We start from the raw sequence: 13,292 nt of genomic DNA, 5'->3' as shown, positions 1-13,292 counted from the left end.
TCAATTTATAAATTAATTTTAAGACGGATACATGTTTCAGGGAAAAGATCGGTTTACAATTTTATTTTTATAAATTACACTAATTCTGATACATTTTTAATTAAAGTATTATTGATCAGACGGAATATAATTTATAAAAATTTATAAATATAACTTTCCTTCTGTTTTAATATTTTTCTTTCAAAAATTTAAAAAAAAAAATAGAAATAAAAAAATCATAGAAGAAGCGTGTGTAGTTAAGCATTTTGTGTTATGTTAGGAAACAATAACAACAACAAATGCAAAAACAGTGATCCAAAATTTATTGTTCTTAGTTGGTTGAAAATGTGACGTTGATGTTCTCGTTGTTATCATCGAAGCCACAGTGTAAAAATCGCACTGTTCTTCCTTCCTTCCTTGTCTCCATCAACCATTGCTGTGTTCCGCTTTTCCCTTTTCACGTCATTCCCCACACTCTCTTCGATCTCATCGCCACCAAAACCCCTTATATTCTCACCGACCCACTTCGCCATTTCCATCATTTTGTGTAGATCACTGTGCCATTTGAGCTCTTAAACAGGAAAAATCCGTTTTTGATTCGTGGGGTTTGTTCCAAATGGCGTCTTTCACGATCCCTTGCCCCAAGTGCCTTTCTTTTGCTCATTTGGGATTAAATTCTCAAACCCTGCAACAGAACATGCATACCGTCTCGTGTCAGAGCAGGTTGGGGTTGAAGAAGTCCCTTTCATTTGGATCTTTGAGTTGTGATTCAGCACCAACTGGGATTCAGGTGTTTGATTTTTTTTATTTTATTTTTTAAATTCGAATCTGGGCTTGAAGTTTGAATTAAGAATACCCCGTTTAGTGATGATGTCACTGTATGTGATTTGATTGTTTTGTTTGTTTGCTTATATGAATTGTGTTTGAGATATTAATTATATGATGAAAAAGGTGAAGGGGTTGCTCTTATTTCTTGTTTTAGCGTGTCAGTTGTAAAGTTATTGTCTATGCTTTCATTTTAACTGTTCTATTATTTTCAGCATAAATTAGTGATAAGCAAATCCCCACCACTGCCTTTACTGTGTTGAGTGTCTTTGGACTTAGAGCATCATGCAAAACAAAAATTATGAAAAGACCTTTAAGCAAATCCCCACCACTGTCTTTACTGTGTTGAGTGCCTTTGGACTTGGAGCATCATGCAAAACAAAAGGAAACCTTTTGTTCCTTGAAGTCTTATTTAATTTCAAGCTTTCTTCAACATATCACAGTTTACAGTTGACTCATACTTTGATCTGTAGAAACGTATTATTTCATACCTCGACTACTATAGTACTTCTTGCGGAGTGGAGAAATAATAAGTTTATATATCTTGTTTTATTTAAAACGTCTGAAGCTAAGTGCTTGATCAATTGATTTTTTTTTTTAAAGTAATAAAGAAAGATCTGTTACAATTAACATATTCTATGGGATCCTTTTCTTTGGGGTTTCTGAATGTTCATGAAGGAATAAGAATATTGAATCTAGCAGTTTGGAGCATAAAAGTCCTTGTTTTTCATATGGAACTATAGATGAAGAGAATCATAGCAACATATGCAATTCTGCTATGGGTGATCCATGTTTTTGGTAACAGTTATTAAGACTACATTTGCGGTAATATGAGAGCATATATATCATGAAGCTTGGTATTGGTTTTACATTTCTAATATGCTGCTTTATGATTTAGAATTCCTAGTAATTTTTATGCTTAAATAATGCTCATGATAATTTACTATATATTTAATGTCCTTCCATGGGAACTACACAATTTTTCAGCATTTTATAACCGGAAGTGCATTATTTTCATTGTATTTGATGTATCTGTTACCACGGGAGCAACTGACAAACATGTGGGTTACTACAGTTGTAGTTTTGCAGTTGGTTTCTAATGAACTCAAAACTTGGAAATCCATAATTTATCCATTAAAACATTTCAGTTTGTGAATGTTATTCCAATTCACTGGATACTAATAATAAGCTTGTGTCAGAGGCGTTGCAGTTATATTTTTCTTCCTGATTATTTATATGTTCCATTGTTATTGTTGTGTCATGCAGTGCCTTAACAGGAAGCAATTTTCTGTCTGGAAAGCACAACCTAATGAGGTCAGTTTGCTTTGAGTTATACTCTGAACAAAAATTGTCATCAGAGTATGCTAATCCTGCTCTGCAAATTAGTTCTTCAGAAGATTGAATTAACAATAACCTCACATTACTCTGCTCTGTATTCATAGGCTGCCACTGTTGAAAGTTCTTCAAATTCTGCCCCGGTGCTGGTTAAAGCTCCTTCACCAAAAGAGAGAGATGACCAAAATGGAAAACCCTCTGGTCCAAGCACTTCTACAGATGCATCTTCAATTTCTACATTTATGAATCAAGTTTCAGAACTTGTTAAGTAAGACTAAGCTGCTGCACTCTGCATACAGTTGCATGTTTACTTTTTATTTTTCTATCAATATTAGGATATGAAACATTTCTATATATTATATTAATATTATTTCCATGGGCAGACTTGTGGATTCTAGAGATATTATGGAGCTGCATCTTAAGCAAGCAGACTATGAGCTCATGATAAGAAAAAAGGAAGCTTTGCAGCCTCCACCAGCTCCACTTTCTCAACCATATCCCTATCCTGCACATCCTTATCTGCCTGCACCACCACCACCACCAGTTGCTAGTTCTGCTCCTGCAAGTCCTCCACCTTCAAAAGCAGCTCTTGCCTTACCTTCACCTGGAAAAACCAGCGCATCGTCTCATCCACCACTGAAATGTCCAATGGCAGGAACCTTCTATCGGTGTCCAGGACCTGGTGAACCACCATTTGTAAAGGTATGTATCACCGTTACTGTATAAGCACACGTGATTAAAGTAGTAAACTTCTTTTTACGTGTCAATTTACAAATTGTGCTGTTGGGTATTTAAAACTAAATATTACCTTGTTTGCTTAATAAAATAGTGGATAACCTCATTTTTTTGTTGCTGTTTAGGTGGGAGATAAAGTGCAGAAAGGGCAGGTTATTTGCATTATTGAGGCTATGAAACTGATGAATGAAATTGAGGTATGTGTATTGTCCTTTTTGTGCTAGTTTTGTATATTATCCTGCTTATCTTTCCCCCTTTACTAATATATTACTCTCTCGTTTTGCTTTCCTCTCTATTCTGGAGATTTGTCCCATTATTATTTAGCTTATAGTCTCCCATATAGTGAATATCGTAAATTCATATAAAAGGTTCTCTCAGTATAGCAAACCCAAAATTACAGACTTATAAAAGCTGTATGCACAGCGCACCCTGTTTCTGTTTCTTACTTTCGTATTTCCATCTCATTCTGCTTCATTAGCTCTAGTTTTTTATGTAGCTAATTAAAAAAACTTAATTACTTGGTTCTCTTTCATTGCTTCCCAGGCTGATCAGTCAGGAACAGTAGCTGAGATACTAGTAGAGGATGGGAAATCAGTCAGTGTGGACATGGTACTCTCTCTCTCTCTCTCTCTCTCTCTCTCTCTCTCTATGTATATATATATATATATATATATATATATATATATATATTTTCTCTTTCATCATTTCTCTGACTGAAATACTTGTGCTCAATGCAGCCTCTTTTTGTAATTGTACCATGAGTACCGGCAGGGACCTTTGAAGTTGATGGAAACTTCCCATGTCACAAGATTGTGATAATGGCACAAGATTTTCATCATTCAGAAAGTTCTTGTGCCATAATGTTTGTCCCATTCTATTAAATCCTTCTTCTCTATTTGTTTAAGAGACATTTTAGACATAAAAGCCCCAGCATGTCTGAAGGAACATTGGAATTTGTAATTTTAACAGTATTAGTATTTGTAGTCTAAAAGTTTTGTGCTTTTGGTTTCTGAACGGTTCCTCATTCGTGTATGAACCTGCTGGCTGGTTTTACAAACATTTGTTATGGCATGTTTATGTTGGGGTTAAAGATGTGTTAAAATTAAAACAATCTTTTTTTTTTTTGAGTTAATCCAACTCTAATTATCTCTGAGGCTAGTTGGCTCTTTTCGATATTCTCACAAACTTCGACTCTTTGAGTCGGCTGCGAGACTAATCCGGAGTGCGGGGCGGGTCAAAGATGAAGATAACTTCTTCCAAAGGTGATATGTGAGGATCAAACCAAAGTTCTTTTCTTTTCATGTATGCATCTCCTTTGTTATCAACTAAGCTACCACAATTTGATAAATTAATAGAATCTTTCCGTGTCCTCAGTGATATACAAGAACATGGGATGAGTTCATTTCCTCCTTTTAAGGTCATACACTGAAATAAAGGGTCAGGTGACTCGTATATCTTCACTCCTCAGCACCCTCGCATACCAATTTGAATCCCCTGCTTTTGTATTGTGTTAATTGATATTTTCATTTTATCCAGCATTCACGACTTTCTGTCAAATAATGTTTTGATCCTTTTCGTCCTAACACTCGTGTGTTCTTAACTTCTTATGCTTAAATTGCAGTCTCATTTATCTCATATGCTTTCCTTATTCATTTGGCTTTATTATGTAGAATTCTTGATTATGGTGAAACATGTGCTTTGATGAGAAATATTTTCAAGCTTTTATGAAGGACAAAATCCCAAGCTGCTTTAGCCATCTTAAACTTGGCACAACCTGATCCAATCTCCATGGACCAAAGAATTCTATTAACTTTCCAATAAAAGGGGGTTCCATTACTCCACACTCAGAATATAAGTATATAACAAAATATTTTCTACCCAAAAAATGAAATATAACTATTTATATTTTGTTGATGATACTGTGACTGGCATCTATCGTATTCGTTCAGTTTGTTGAAATCCTTTTTAGACCGTAATATGACTAGAACAGTTTGTTGACATCCTTTTCAGACCGGAATATGACTAAATTATTAGAGTCTACTGCAAACTCCATTTCGAAACAGTATTTTCTGATGCAGCTGAAGATAAAAGTTATATCTAGCAAAATCTCAAAATAAAGTCATTTTCGGGTTAGGAAAAAAGAGAGGGGGTATTTTAAAAATTTTATTTTTTTCTAGTATCATGAATTTTACTAAAATATATTATATTTTTTCTCAAACTTCAAAACGACGTTATCTTGAGGTTGCAAAAGATAATTTTATCTTCTGTTACAAGAAAAATATTAATCCCTTTATACTAAAAATAAAAAGTCTTATACTTTTTCTTAATTATTGTTCTACTTATATTCAATAGCTCATATAACTAATAAATTAGAGCATTTTATACAAGTGAGATCAATTGCCAAAAATAAAAATATAATTTACACCAATGTAAAATAATCTTGTCTTATATGGGAAAAATATTTCTCCAACCACTTGAGATAAGCTCCAACCACCATTTTTTAATTATGTATTCCAGGAAATATATATTATAACATTAGTTACTTTTTTTTCTCTCTCTCCGTTATCGTGTTCCGAAAAGTGATTGAGGAAGGAGAAAAAAAAAATTTAATGTTATAACTACGTATTTTTTGGGGAATACATAGTTTAAAAGAGTGGCGGGAGCCTCGAGATATAGATACCAAAAAAAAAAAAAAATGGTTGGAGATAAACTTATCTCAAGTGGCTAAAGAAATGTTAACCCATATCTCAAGTGGCTAAAAAAATGTTAACCTATATATATATATATATATATATATATATATATATATATATATATATATAAGGGCAGGATCATCTTACACCGGTGTAAGAATAATAAATCTTACACCAAATCTTAATCATTGATTTTCTACATGTAACGGTTAAGATTTATTAGGTCTCACTCATTAATTAATTTTTAATTCCCAATAAATCTTAACCATTGGATGCACGGAAATCAACGGTTAAGATTTGGTGTAAGATTTATTATTCTTACACCGGTGTAAGTTGATCCTATCCCATATATATATATATATATATATATATATATATATATATATATATATATATATAAGGGGATCCTTTGACACCAGTGTCAAATATCAAATTTGAAACCTCATCTGGGAGTCGTTAGATCAAAAAAGATCAACGACTCTGATTTGTAAGCATGTGATATCATTGATCTTTTTTAATCTAACGGCTCTCAGATGAGGTGTCAAACTTCAAAGTTGACACTAGTGTCAAAGGATCCTACTTCTCTCTCTATATATATACACGCTTTAATGTTTCTACAGTGAATGTAAATAAGTTATCTACGTTCGCTCCCAAAACAACGTCGTTTTGGTTGAAAGATTAAAAAATTATAATGAGAAAGACTATTATAATCCTGAAATAAATTATAATTACAAAATACCTTGATTTTCGCCTCAAAACGACGTCGTTTTGAACTTACTGTATTACATTGACTGCAGAAAAAACAAATTCATATATATATATGAGGAGGGATATTCTTACTACCAAAATCTTCTACTACCAACTCACTACCTATCTAATAACCATTGGATCAACATTTTCTCTTTTTTCAAAAACTTTTTAACATTCTCTCTCTTTGATTCAATGGTGATTAAATATGTAGTAAGTTAGTAGTAAAAAAATTTGGTAGTAAGAATATCCTTCCTCTATATATATATATACGACAAATCATTTAGCATTGTGGCAGAAAAATAATTTCGGCCACAGACTTCTCTCTCTCAAATACTTGTGTCTGTGGCAGAAAATATTTTTCTGATTTTTTTATATATATATCCAACACTTAAAAACGTTTGATTTTTATTGGCTTATAATCCTCCTTAGTGAATAATGAGACCGGTTTTATAAGTTGCTTTTCTTTAACGTACCCAATACATTGTTTCTGAAGTTAGTCTTTGTTAGAAAAAAAAATGATGATAAAATCATTGAAATAAAATAATTCGTGTTAGAAAAATCACTTCTACCATATTCGAAGTTTCATGAAATATCCACAAAAAATTGTAACATGCAATAACACAAAATTAAAGCATACTGTATGAAAATATATGAATGTGATAAGAAAAAAATCCAAGCCCAGTGTTAGACACTGTGTCCTTAAGGGCATGTTTGGTGCATAGTATAGGATAAAGCCTGATAGTATAAGACCTGATTGAATTTTAATACTATCCAGCGTTTGACATGGTATTGTATAAAATAATATATTGTATAAGATAATATCATCCAATATTTGATAATGCACTGTATAATACTATATAGGATAAAAATAAATTTTTAATAAAAATATCATTTAATAAAGAATTTATATAATTCTTCAAAAAATGTCATATGATATTAATTTTTATAAAAATTTATTGATCAAGTGTGTCCAAAATATAAATTAATTTTTATAAAAATAAAAATATTCAATATTTTAAAAATTAATATATTGAAAAATTAATTTTTATTTTAATAGATTAATATTAAAATAATATATTAATTTTTTGAGAATTACATTGGTCAACGATGTTAATACATCAATCTCTTATCAGGCCTTATCCATCACCCTTAGGCTGGATTAAGTTATACATCGTTTTGATGTATTAAGGGATTATGTTGTATAAGCTTATACTATACGATGGTCACACCAAACAACTGAAAATGTCATAACGTATAGTATAAGTTTATACTATCATGCCATATACGTCACACCAAACAGGCCCTAAGACAATTTTGCCCTCTTTATAGTGCCTAAGATTCGCAGACAAATGTCTCCTAGGATAGAACGAATTACCTCTATTCTCGTGGCAACACTTCCACATAGAATAGGCCTATCGAACTCAACCTATGCCTGACCAATCGCACTAGAGTAGAAGAATGCAAATGCAAAATGCAATTGAATTTTTTTTTTTGACAAAGTTACGGTATAGGAGAGAAATCGGAAATGTCCATTATTTTTTTCGATTTTCTTCCATATTTATAAACTATGACTGATCATGATGAATGATGCCTATTGACGGTAAAAAGTCATGTCATGATGTCATGTCTATTCACCTAAGAGTCATGTCTGTTCAGCCGTGAAAAGTCATGTCTATTCACCAAGAGTTCTGTTTGTTCGGCCATGAAAAATCATGTTTGTTTACCTGTGAATTGTTATGTCTATTCGACAATGAAAAGACATATCTTTTCACACTCAACTTCTTATTCATGAATTTTGAATTCTATAAGATTTCCATCCGAATCATATATATGATTTTTTAAGGAAACAGAATCAAACAGAGCTATGCCAACCTTGAAGGTGCCAGCCAGCTCTAACGATTAAAGTTTCAGCTTGAAAGGCTTCAAGAATCAACTATTTATAGAACAAAAATAAAAATTGTGGTATAGCCTTAATTTGGAATCATGTATCAGCTTTAGGTACTCGTTTTCGGCTATTAAGATAGTTGTGCAGTAACCTTTAAGGTACCAACTAATTCAGCTGATAAAGTGGATTTCAGCTTGAAAGGTTTCATGCATGAACTATTTATAGCAAAAAAAAAAAAATGATTTAACCTTAATATGGTATCATATATCAGCTATGAAGAATCAAATATTTTTTTTACCAAAAACAAATAATAATCAAATCTTGTCATGCTTCTTTTGATTTCCTGAATGACGAGAAGCATAGCCTTAACTAGTAGTACTCCCCCATCATTAAATAACACTTTTCTGTGTCTTTAACCTTAGTCATGGCTAAGTCTCACTGTTTGGTTCCTTTGGCCTTTTTCGTGGCTTTCTTCGTACAAGCAATGTCAGCTGGCACTGACAGTAATTGGTATGATGCTCATGCAACCTTCTATGGTGACATGAAGGGTGGAGATACAATGCGTGAGTATAGAATCCCCCTTTTTTCTTTTGTAAAGAAAATCATGATCATTGTAATCAAATATGAGTTATTTTGATGACTAATCATATGCATACTATTAAATTTTGATTACATAAAAACAAAAGCCATATTAATTTCATTGTTATTTTGAAAATATATGGTATTTGCAGAGGGTGCTTGTGGTTATGGTAATCTCTTCAAGCAAGGCTATGGACTTGAGACTGCAGCACTAAGCACAGCTCTATTCAACAATGGACTCACATGTGGTGCATGTTTTGAGATAAAGTGTGTCAATGATCCCCAATGGTGCAAAAAGAATGCAGGCTCAATAAGAATTACCGCAACAAATTTTTGTCCTCCCAATTACTCCAAACCTGATGGCAATTGGTGCAACCCTCCACTAAAACACTTTGACTTGTCCATGAAAATGTTCACCACCATTGCTTTTTACAAAGCAGGGATCATCCCTGTTCAATATCGTCGTGTTCAATGCACCAAAAATGGTGGTGTCAAGTTTGAAATCAGAGGGAACCCTTATTGGTTGCTTGTTTTGGTGTACAATGTTGGCAATGCTGGTGATGTTTCTAGTGTGAGCATCAAAGGGTCTAAGTCTAACACTGGATGGCTTCCTATGTCACACAATTGGGGACAACATTGGGTTACCGGGACTAATATTGTAGGACAAGCCTTGTCATTTAAGGTGACCACAAGTGATGGTAAAATGTTGGAGTTTGATGATGTTGCCCCTACCAATTGGCAATTCGGACAAACCTACGAAGCCAATAACAATTTTCAGATGTGTTGAATTAGTAGAGAATAACATTTGGTCACAAAATTAGGAGTGTCATATTGTCATTTCAATTCTAGTGTTTTGTTTGTTTAGTTGTCGACACAGCTATGTCATATTTTCTCCATAGCAAGAATGACTTCAATAACAGCCTAATTAATGTAAGACAATAATATTGACATGATTTTCCTTGAATTAAGTTTTCAGTAGTTAAAACTATCTCAATCACACCTGGGATAAAACTTCAAAACATGAGGTATATTATTGTTATTTTGGCATCCTCCACGCGAAGGCAATCTTGTATGTTGCTAGAGTTAGCTCTCCCAATTAAATGGATGTTCCAGTTGGTTACTATAGCTCGACCAAATCAATGTTTTGCTAACATGTTATTAGGATCGGTTACCTCATTGATTCACCAATTCATCGGTCGAGCTAACTGACATGTTTGAATTGAGTTTTATAACATAGCAAAACGTTCAACCTAGATAAAATTTCAATTATGTTAGGATTAGAAACTACTTGATAACAAAAACGGTGCACCAATTAAGTTACTCTTGTATAACATTTCAGTTATCTTACTAAGTATAGAAATTTTTCACAAATCTTATAATATTTGTCACTCTCGTTCATTTTTTTTTTGCTCGACTCTTTTTTATCTCATATTAACGGCCCACATTTCTTTATTGTAAGAGAAATGTTACTTACACAACATTTAAAGCCTTCTATCCGTTTAATTACACAACATTTGCAAAACCCTGACTAATAGTATTCCCACATCGTTAAATACCACCTTTCATCAACAAATCTAACCTCAGATTTCATCAATTTCTGTGTCTTTTACCTTCATGGCTAAATTTCACTATTTAGTTCCTTTGGCCCTTTTGGTGGCTAGCTTCGTACAAGCCGTGTCAGCTGGCATTGACACTCGTTGGTATGATGCGCATGCAACCTTCTATGGTGACATGAATGGTGGAGATACCATGCGTAAGTATAGAACTCAAAAAAAAAAAAAAATGAAAAATATTATGAATCATTATCATCAAAGATGAGTTATTTTCATTATTAATCACATGTATACTATAAAATGTTGACACTATAAAAAATTGTCATATTGCTTTAACTCTTATCAAGAGACCGAGCTGGGGCAGTGGTAAAATTGTTTCTTTTATGATTGAAAGGTCACAGAGTGGTAAATGGTAAAATTGTTCCTTGTATGACTAAAAAGTCAACAGTTCTTTTACAATTATGCAAGAACAAGACTGCATATAAGAATTATTCTAATCCTATCCTTGTTAGTAGAGATTTAACGAGAAGTGATTTTTATTAATTTCATTGTTATTGTGATAATACATGGTATGCAGAGGGTGCTTGTGGTTATGGTAATCTCTTAGAGCAAGGCTATGGGCTTGCGACCGCAGCATTAAGCACAGCCCTATTCAACAAAGGAGTCACATGTGGTGCATGTTTTGAGATAAAGTGTGTCAATGATCCCCAATGGTGCAAAAAGAATGCAGGCTCAATAAAAATTACTGCAACAAATTTTTGTCCTCCCAATTACTCCAAGCCTAATGACAATTGGTGCAACCCTCCACAAAGGCACTTTGACTTGTCCATGAAAATGTTCACCACCATTGCTTTTTACAAAGCAGGGATCATTCCTGTTCAATATCGCCGGGTTCCATGCACTAAAATCGGGGGTGTCAAGTTTGAGATAAAAGGAAATCCTTACTCGTTGCAAGTTTTGGTGTACAATGTTGCCAATGCTGGTGATGTTTCTAGTGTGAGTATCAAAGGGTCTAAGAGTGGCTGGCTTCCTATGTCACGCAGTTGGGGACAAATTTGGGTTACCGGAACTAATTTGGTGGGACAAGCCTTGTCATTTAAGGTGACAACCAGTGATCGTACAATGTTGGAGTTTGATAATGTTGCCCCCAGCAATTGGCGATTCGGTCAAAGCTACGCGGCCAGGAACAATTTTTAGATTTGTTGAATTAAGTAGAGAATAACATTTGGTCACAAAACTAACACTTATAAACTCACACAAGGTTTCTCAAAATACTAATCGAAACTCCAACGAAATGTATATCTGGATGTGAATTATTTATGATGAGAGCAACCTTCGTTTGAGTTTACTATCATTTTGTTCTTACTAGCTCTTACCACCAACATTATTATTATTGGATCAAAATTAAATTAATGGATACAAAGTAACATTAAGTAAGAGAGTCGATGATTTGATTTTGATTTTGAGTATAACCTTCCCACTTTAGTATACTACTTCAATATTAATATCTTTGGGCCTGTGCAACTTGCGTGAGGGGGCATGTTGAGATATATAGTCCCACATTGATTGGATGAGCAACTAATATGACCTCTATAAGACCTTGGGCACTCCCACCCTTTGAGCGTATCCCAAGGTTTTTTACACTCCTTTCAATTATATCTCTTAATTTCTGCTAAAATAATTTTTAGAAGAAACGTTGTACTCTTAATTCCTCCTTTCAATTGCTCATGTGAAAACAGTTTTTTTTTTTCTTCTTAATTCCTCGTTTCAATCCTTGATCTCAATAATTTTTAAAAGAAACTTTTACTATGAATTTCTCTTCAAGTTTTAGTAGAAACGTTTTCCTATTAATTATTTTACTCTATATTCCTCATTTCAATTATATCTTATATAATTCCTCTAAAATGATTTTCATTCATTTCAATTACATTTTAATTCCCCTAAAATTTATTACTATCTTCGATTATAAATGTTTTGATGTAATAGGGTTTTTAATACGTGACAACCCTCCTTGGGCCTATTATTTTTTAACCCATAGTAGCGTTTATTTAGACCTAACACCAAAAGCCTTCTCATTTAGCGGGGCACGGATTAAAAATATTGGATACCTCGTGTCAGATTAAATGGCTTGCTACTTGTCTCACTCTAAAGACTCCAAAGACAATACCGTGGAACCCTACAACTCTGCCCCTTTTCTTCTCTTCCTTAGGATGATAGGTTCTGTTTTGATGTTGTTTAAATATACAAGGGAGCAAAAAGTGACCATGAACCCCTCTTCCGTTAGCAGAATAGTCACCTCATTTCTGCACGAGGGTTAGATATGCACCCATGAACATGGTTCGTTAACCTTAATCTTGCCCTTCACCATTGACAAAGGTAAGAGACATCTCCATTGCTTCCCCAAGCAGATTATATGAAATTAAGGCAACTCAGAAGTAAAGAAATGCATATACAAATTAAACTGCTTTAATCATGTAAGGCAAAACCTTTCTCATAATATGCCGATCCAGAAATATAATCTATTAACCCATCAATTATTTTAGAGATAATTACACTGACCTCTCATAAAGTTAATGCTTACTACAGTGTCACCCTTGTTTAAAAAAGGTAGCCGTACCCAGGGGTGGCAAAAATGAGTCAATCTGTCGGGTTGGCTCGTAACCCGCAAAAAACGAGCCGGATTAGGTTGGCAAAAATGAGCTGCCAACTCGATTCAGCCCGACCCGAGCCAACCTGGGCTCAAACAAGCCAGCTCGCGAGTCAAACGAGCCAGCTCGCGAGTTACTCTTATTTTTTTTTAAATAAAATACAATACAAATCAGTCACGCTCAGTCGCTCACCCCTCACGCAAACACGCACGACGAACTGAGAATCTGATAAACCAAAACGCAGTCACGCTCAGTCGATCACACATTCACAAACTCACGGGTACCCCACCCACACTGACGGCGACGACAT

The 13,292-nt window shown here is 33.8% G+C and overlaps 3 protein-coding genes across 3 annotated transcripts; all 3 read left to right on the top strand.

Annotated features, from left to right (window-relative positions):
• The first annotated feature begins 295 nt into the window (after positions 1-295).
• LOC133309201 (biotin carboxyl carrier protein of acetyl-CoA carboxylase, chloroplastic-like) lies at positions 296-4,028 on the top strand. The gene is made up of 7 exons (XM_061509947.1): positions 296-769; positions 2,071-2,118; positions 2,247-2,407; positions 2,523-2,841; positions 3,000-3,071; positions 3,418-3,483; positions 3,612-4,028. Exons 1-7 carry the CDS (start codon positions 596-598, stop codon positions 3,633-3,635), a joined length of 864 nt encoding a protein of 287 aa, XP_061365931.1. The 5' UTR covers positions 296-595; the 3' UTR covers positions 3,636-4,028.
• A 4,598-nt stretch (positions 4,029-8,626) lies between these two features.
• LOC133309249 (expansin-A23-like) lies at positions 8,627-9,568 on the top strand. Its single transcript, XM_061510005.1, has 2 exons — positions 8,627-8,765; positions 8,934-9,568. The coding sequence occupies exons 1-2, from the start codon at positions 8,627-8,629 to the stop codon at positions 9,566-9,568; spliced, it is 774 nt and encodes a 257-aa protein (XP_061365989.1).
• An 827-nt stretch (positions 9,569-10,395) lies between these two features.
• LOC133309188 (expansin-A22-like) lies at positions 10,396-11,531 on the top strand. Its single transcript, XM_061509928.1, has 2 exons — positions 10,396-10,534; positions 10,912-11,531. Exons 1-2 carry the CDS (start codon positions 10,396-10,398, stop codon positions 11,529-11,531), a joined length of 759 nt encoding a protein of 252 aa, XP_061365912.1.
• Positions 11,532-13,292: the final 1,761 nt, after the last annotated feature.

This window comes from Gastrolobium bilobum, unplaced genomic scaffold, assembly GCF_033153095.1.
Source record: "Gastrolobium bilobum isolate Gb01-03AN ecotype WA unplaced genomic scaffold, APGP_CSIRO_Gbil_v1 utg7600, whole genome shotgun sequence".
NCBI lineage: Eukaryota > Viridiplantae > Streptophyta > Magnoliopsida > Fabales > Fabaceae > Gastrolobium > Gastrolobium bilobum.
This window is presented reverse-complemented; position numbering and strand designations above follow the sequence as displayed.

Bases quoted from the DNA above. Each gene is read 5' to 3' on its own strand.
- LOC133309201 (XM_061509947.1), top strand. From the start codon at position 596: ATGGCGTCTTTCACGATCCCTTGCCCCAAGTGCCTTTCTTTTGCTCAT. The intron at 2,119-2,246 runs GTCAGTTTGCTT...CTGTATTCATAG, and splicing joins GGAAAGCACAACCTAATGAG to GCTGCCACTGTTGAAAGTTC. The intron at 2,408-2,522 runs GTAAGACTAAGC...TTCCATGGGCAG, and splicing joins CAAGTTTCAGAACTTGTTAA to ACTTGTGGATTCTAGAGATA.
- LOC133309249 (XM_061510005.1), top strand. From the start codon at position 8,627: ATGGCTAAGTCTCACTGTTTGGTTCCTTTGGCCTTTTTCGTGGCTTTC. The intron at 8,766-8,933 runs GTGAGTATAGAA...TGGTATTTGCAG, and splicing joins GAAGGGTGGAGATACAATGC to AGGGTGCTTGTGGTTATGGT.
- LOC133309188 (XM_061509928.1), top strand. From the start codon at position 10,396: ATGGCTAAATTTCACTATTTAGTTCCTTTGGCCCTTTTGGTGGCTAGC. The intron at 10,535-10,911 runs GTAAGTATAGAA...CATGGTATGCAG, and splicing joins GAATGGTGGAGATACCATGC to AGGGTGCTTGTGGTTATGGT.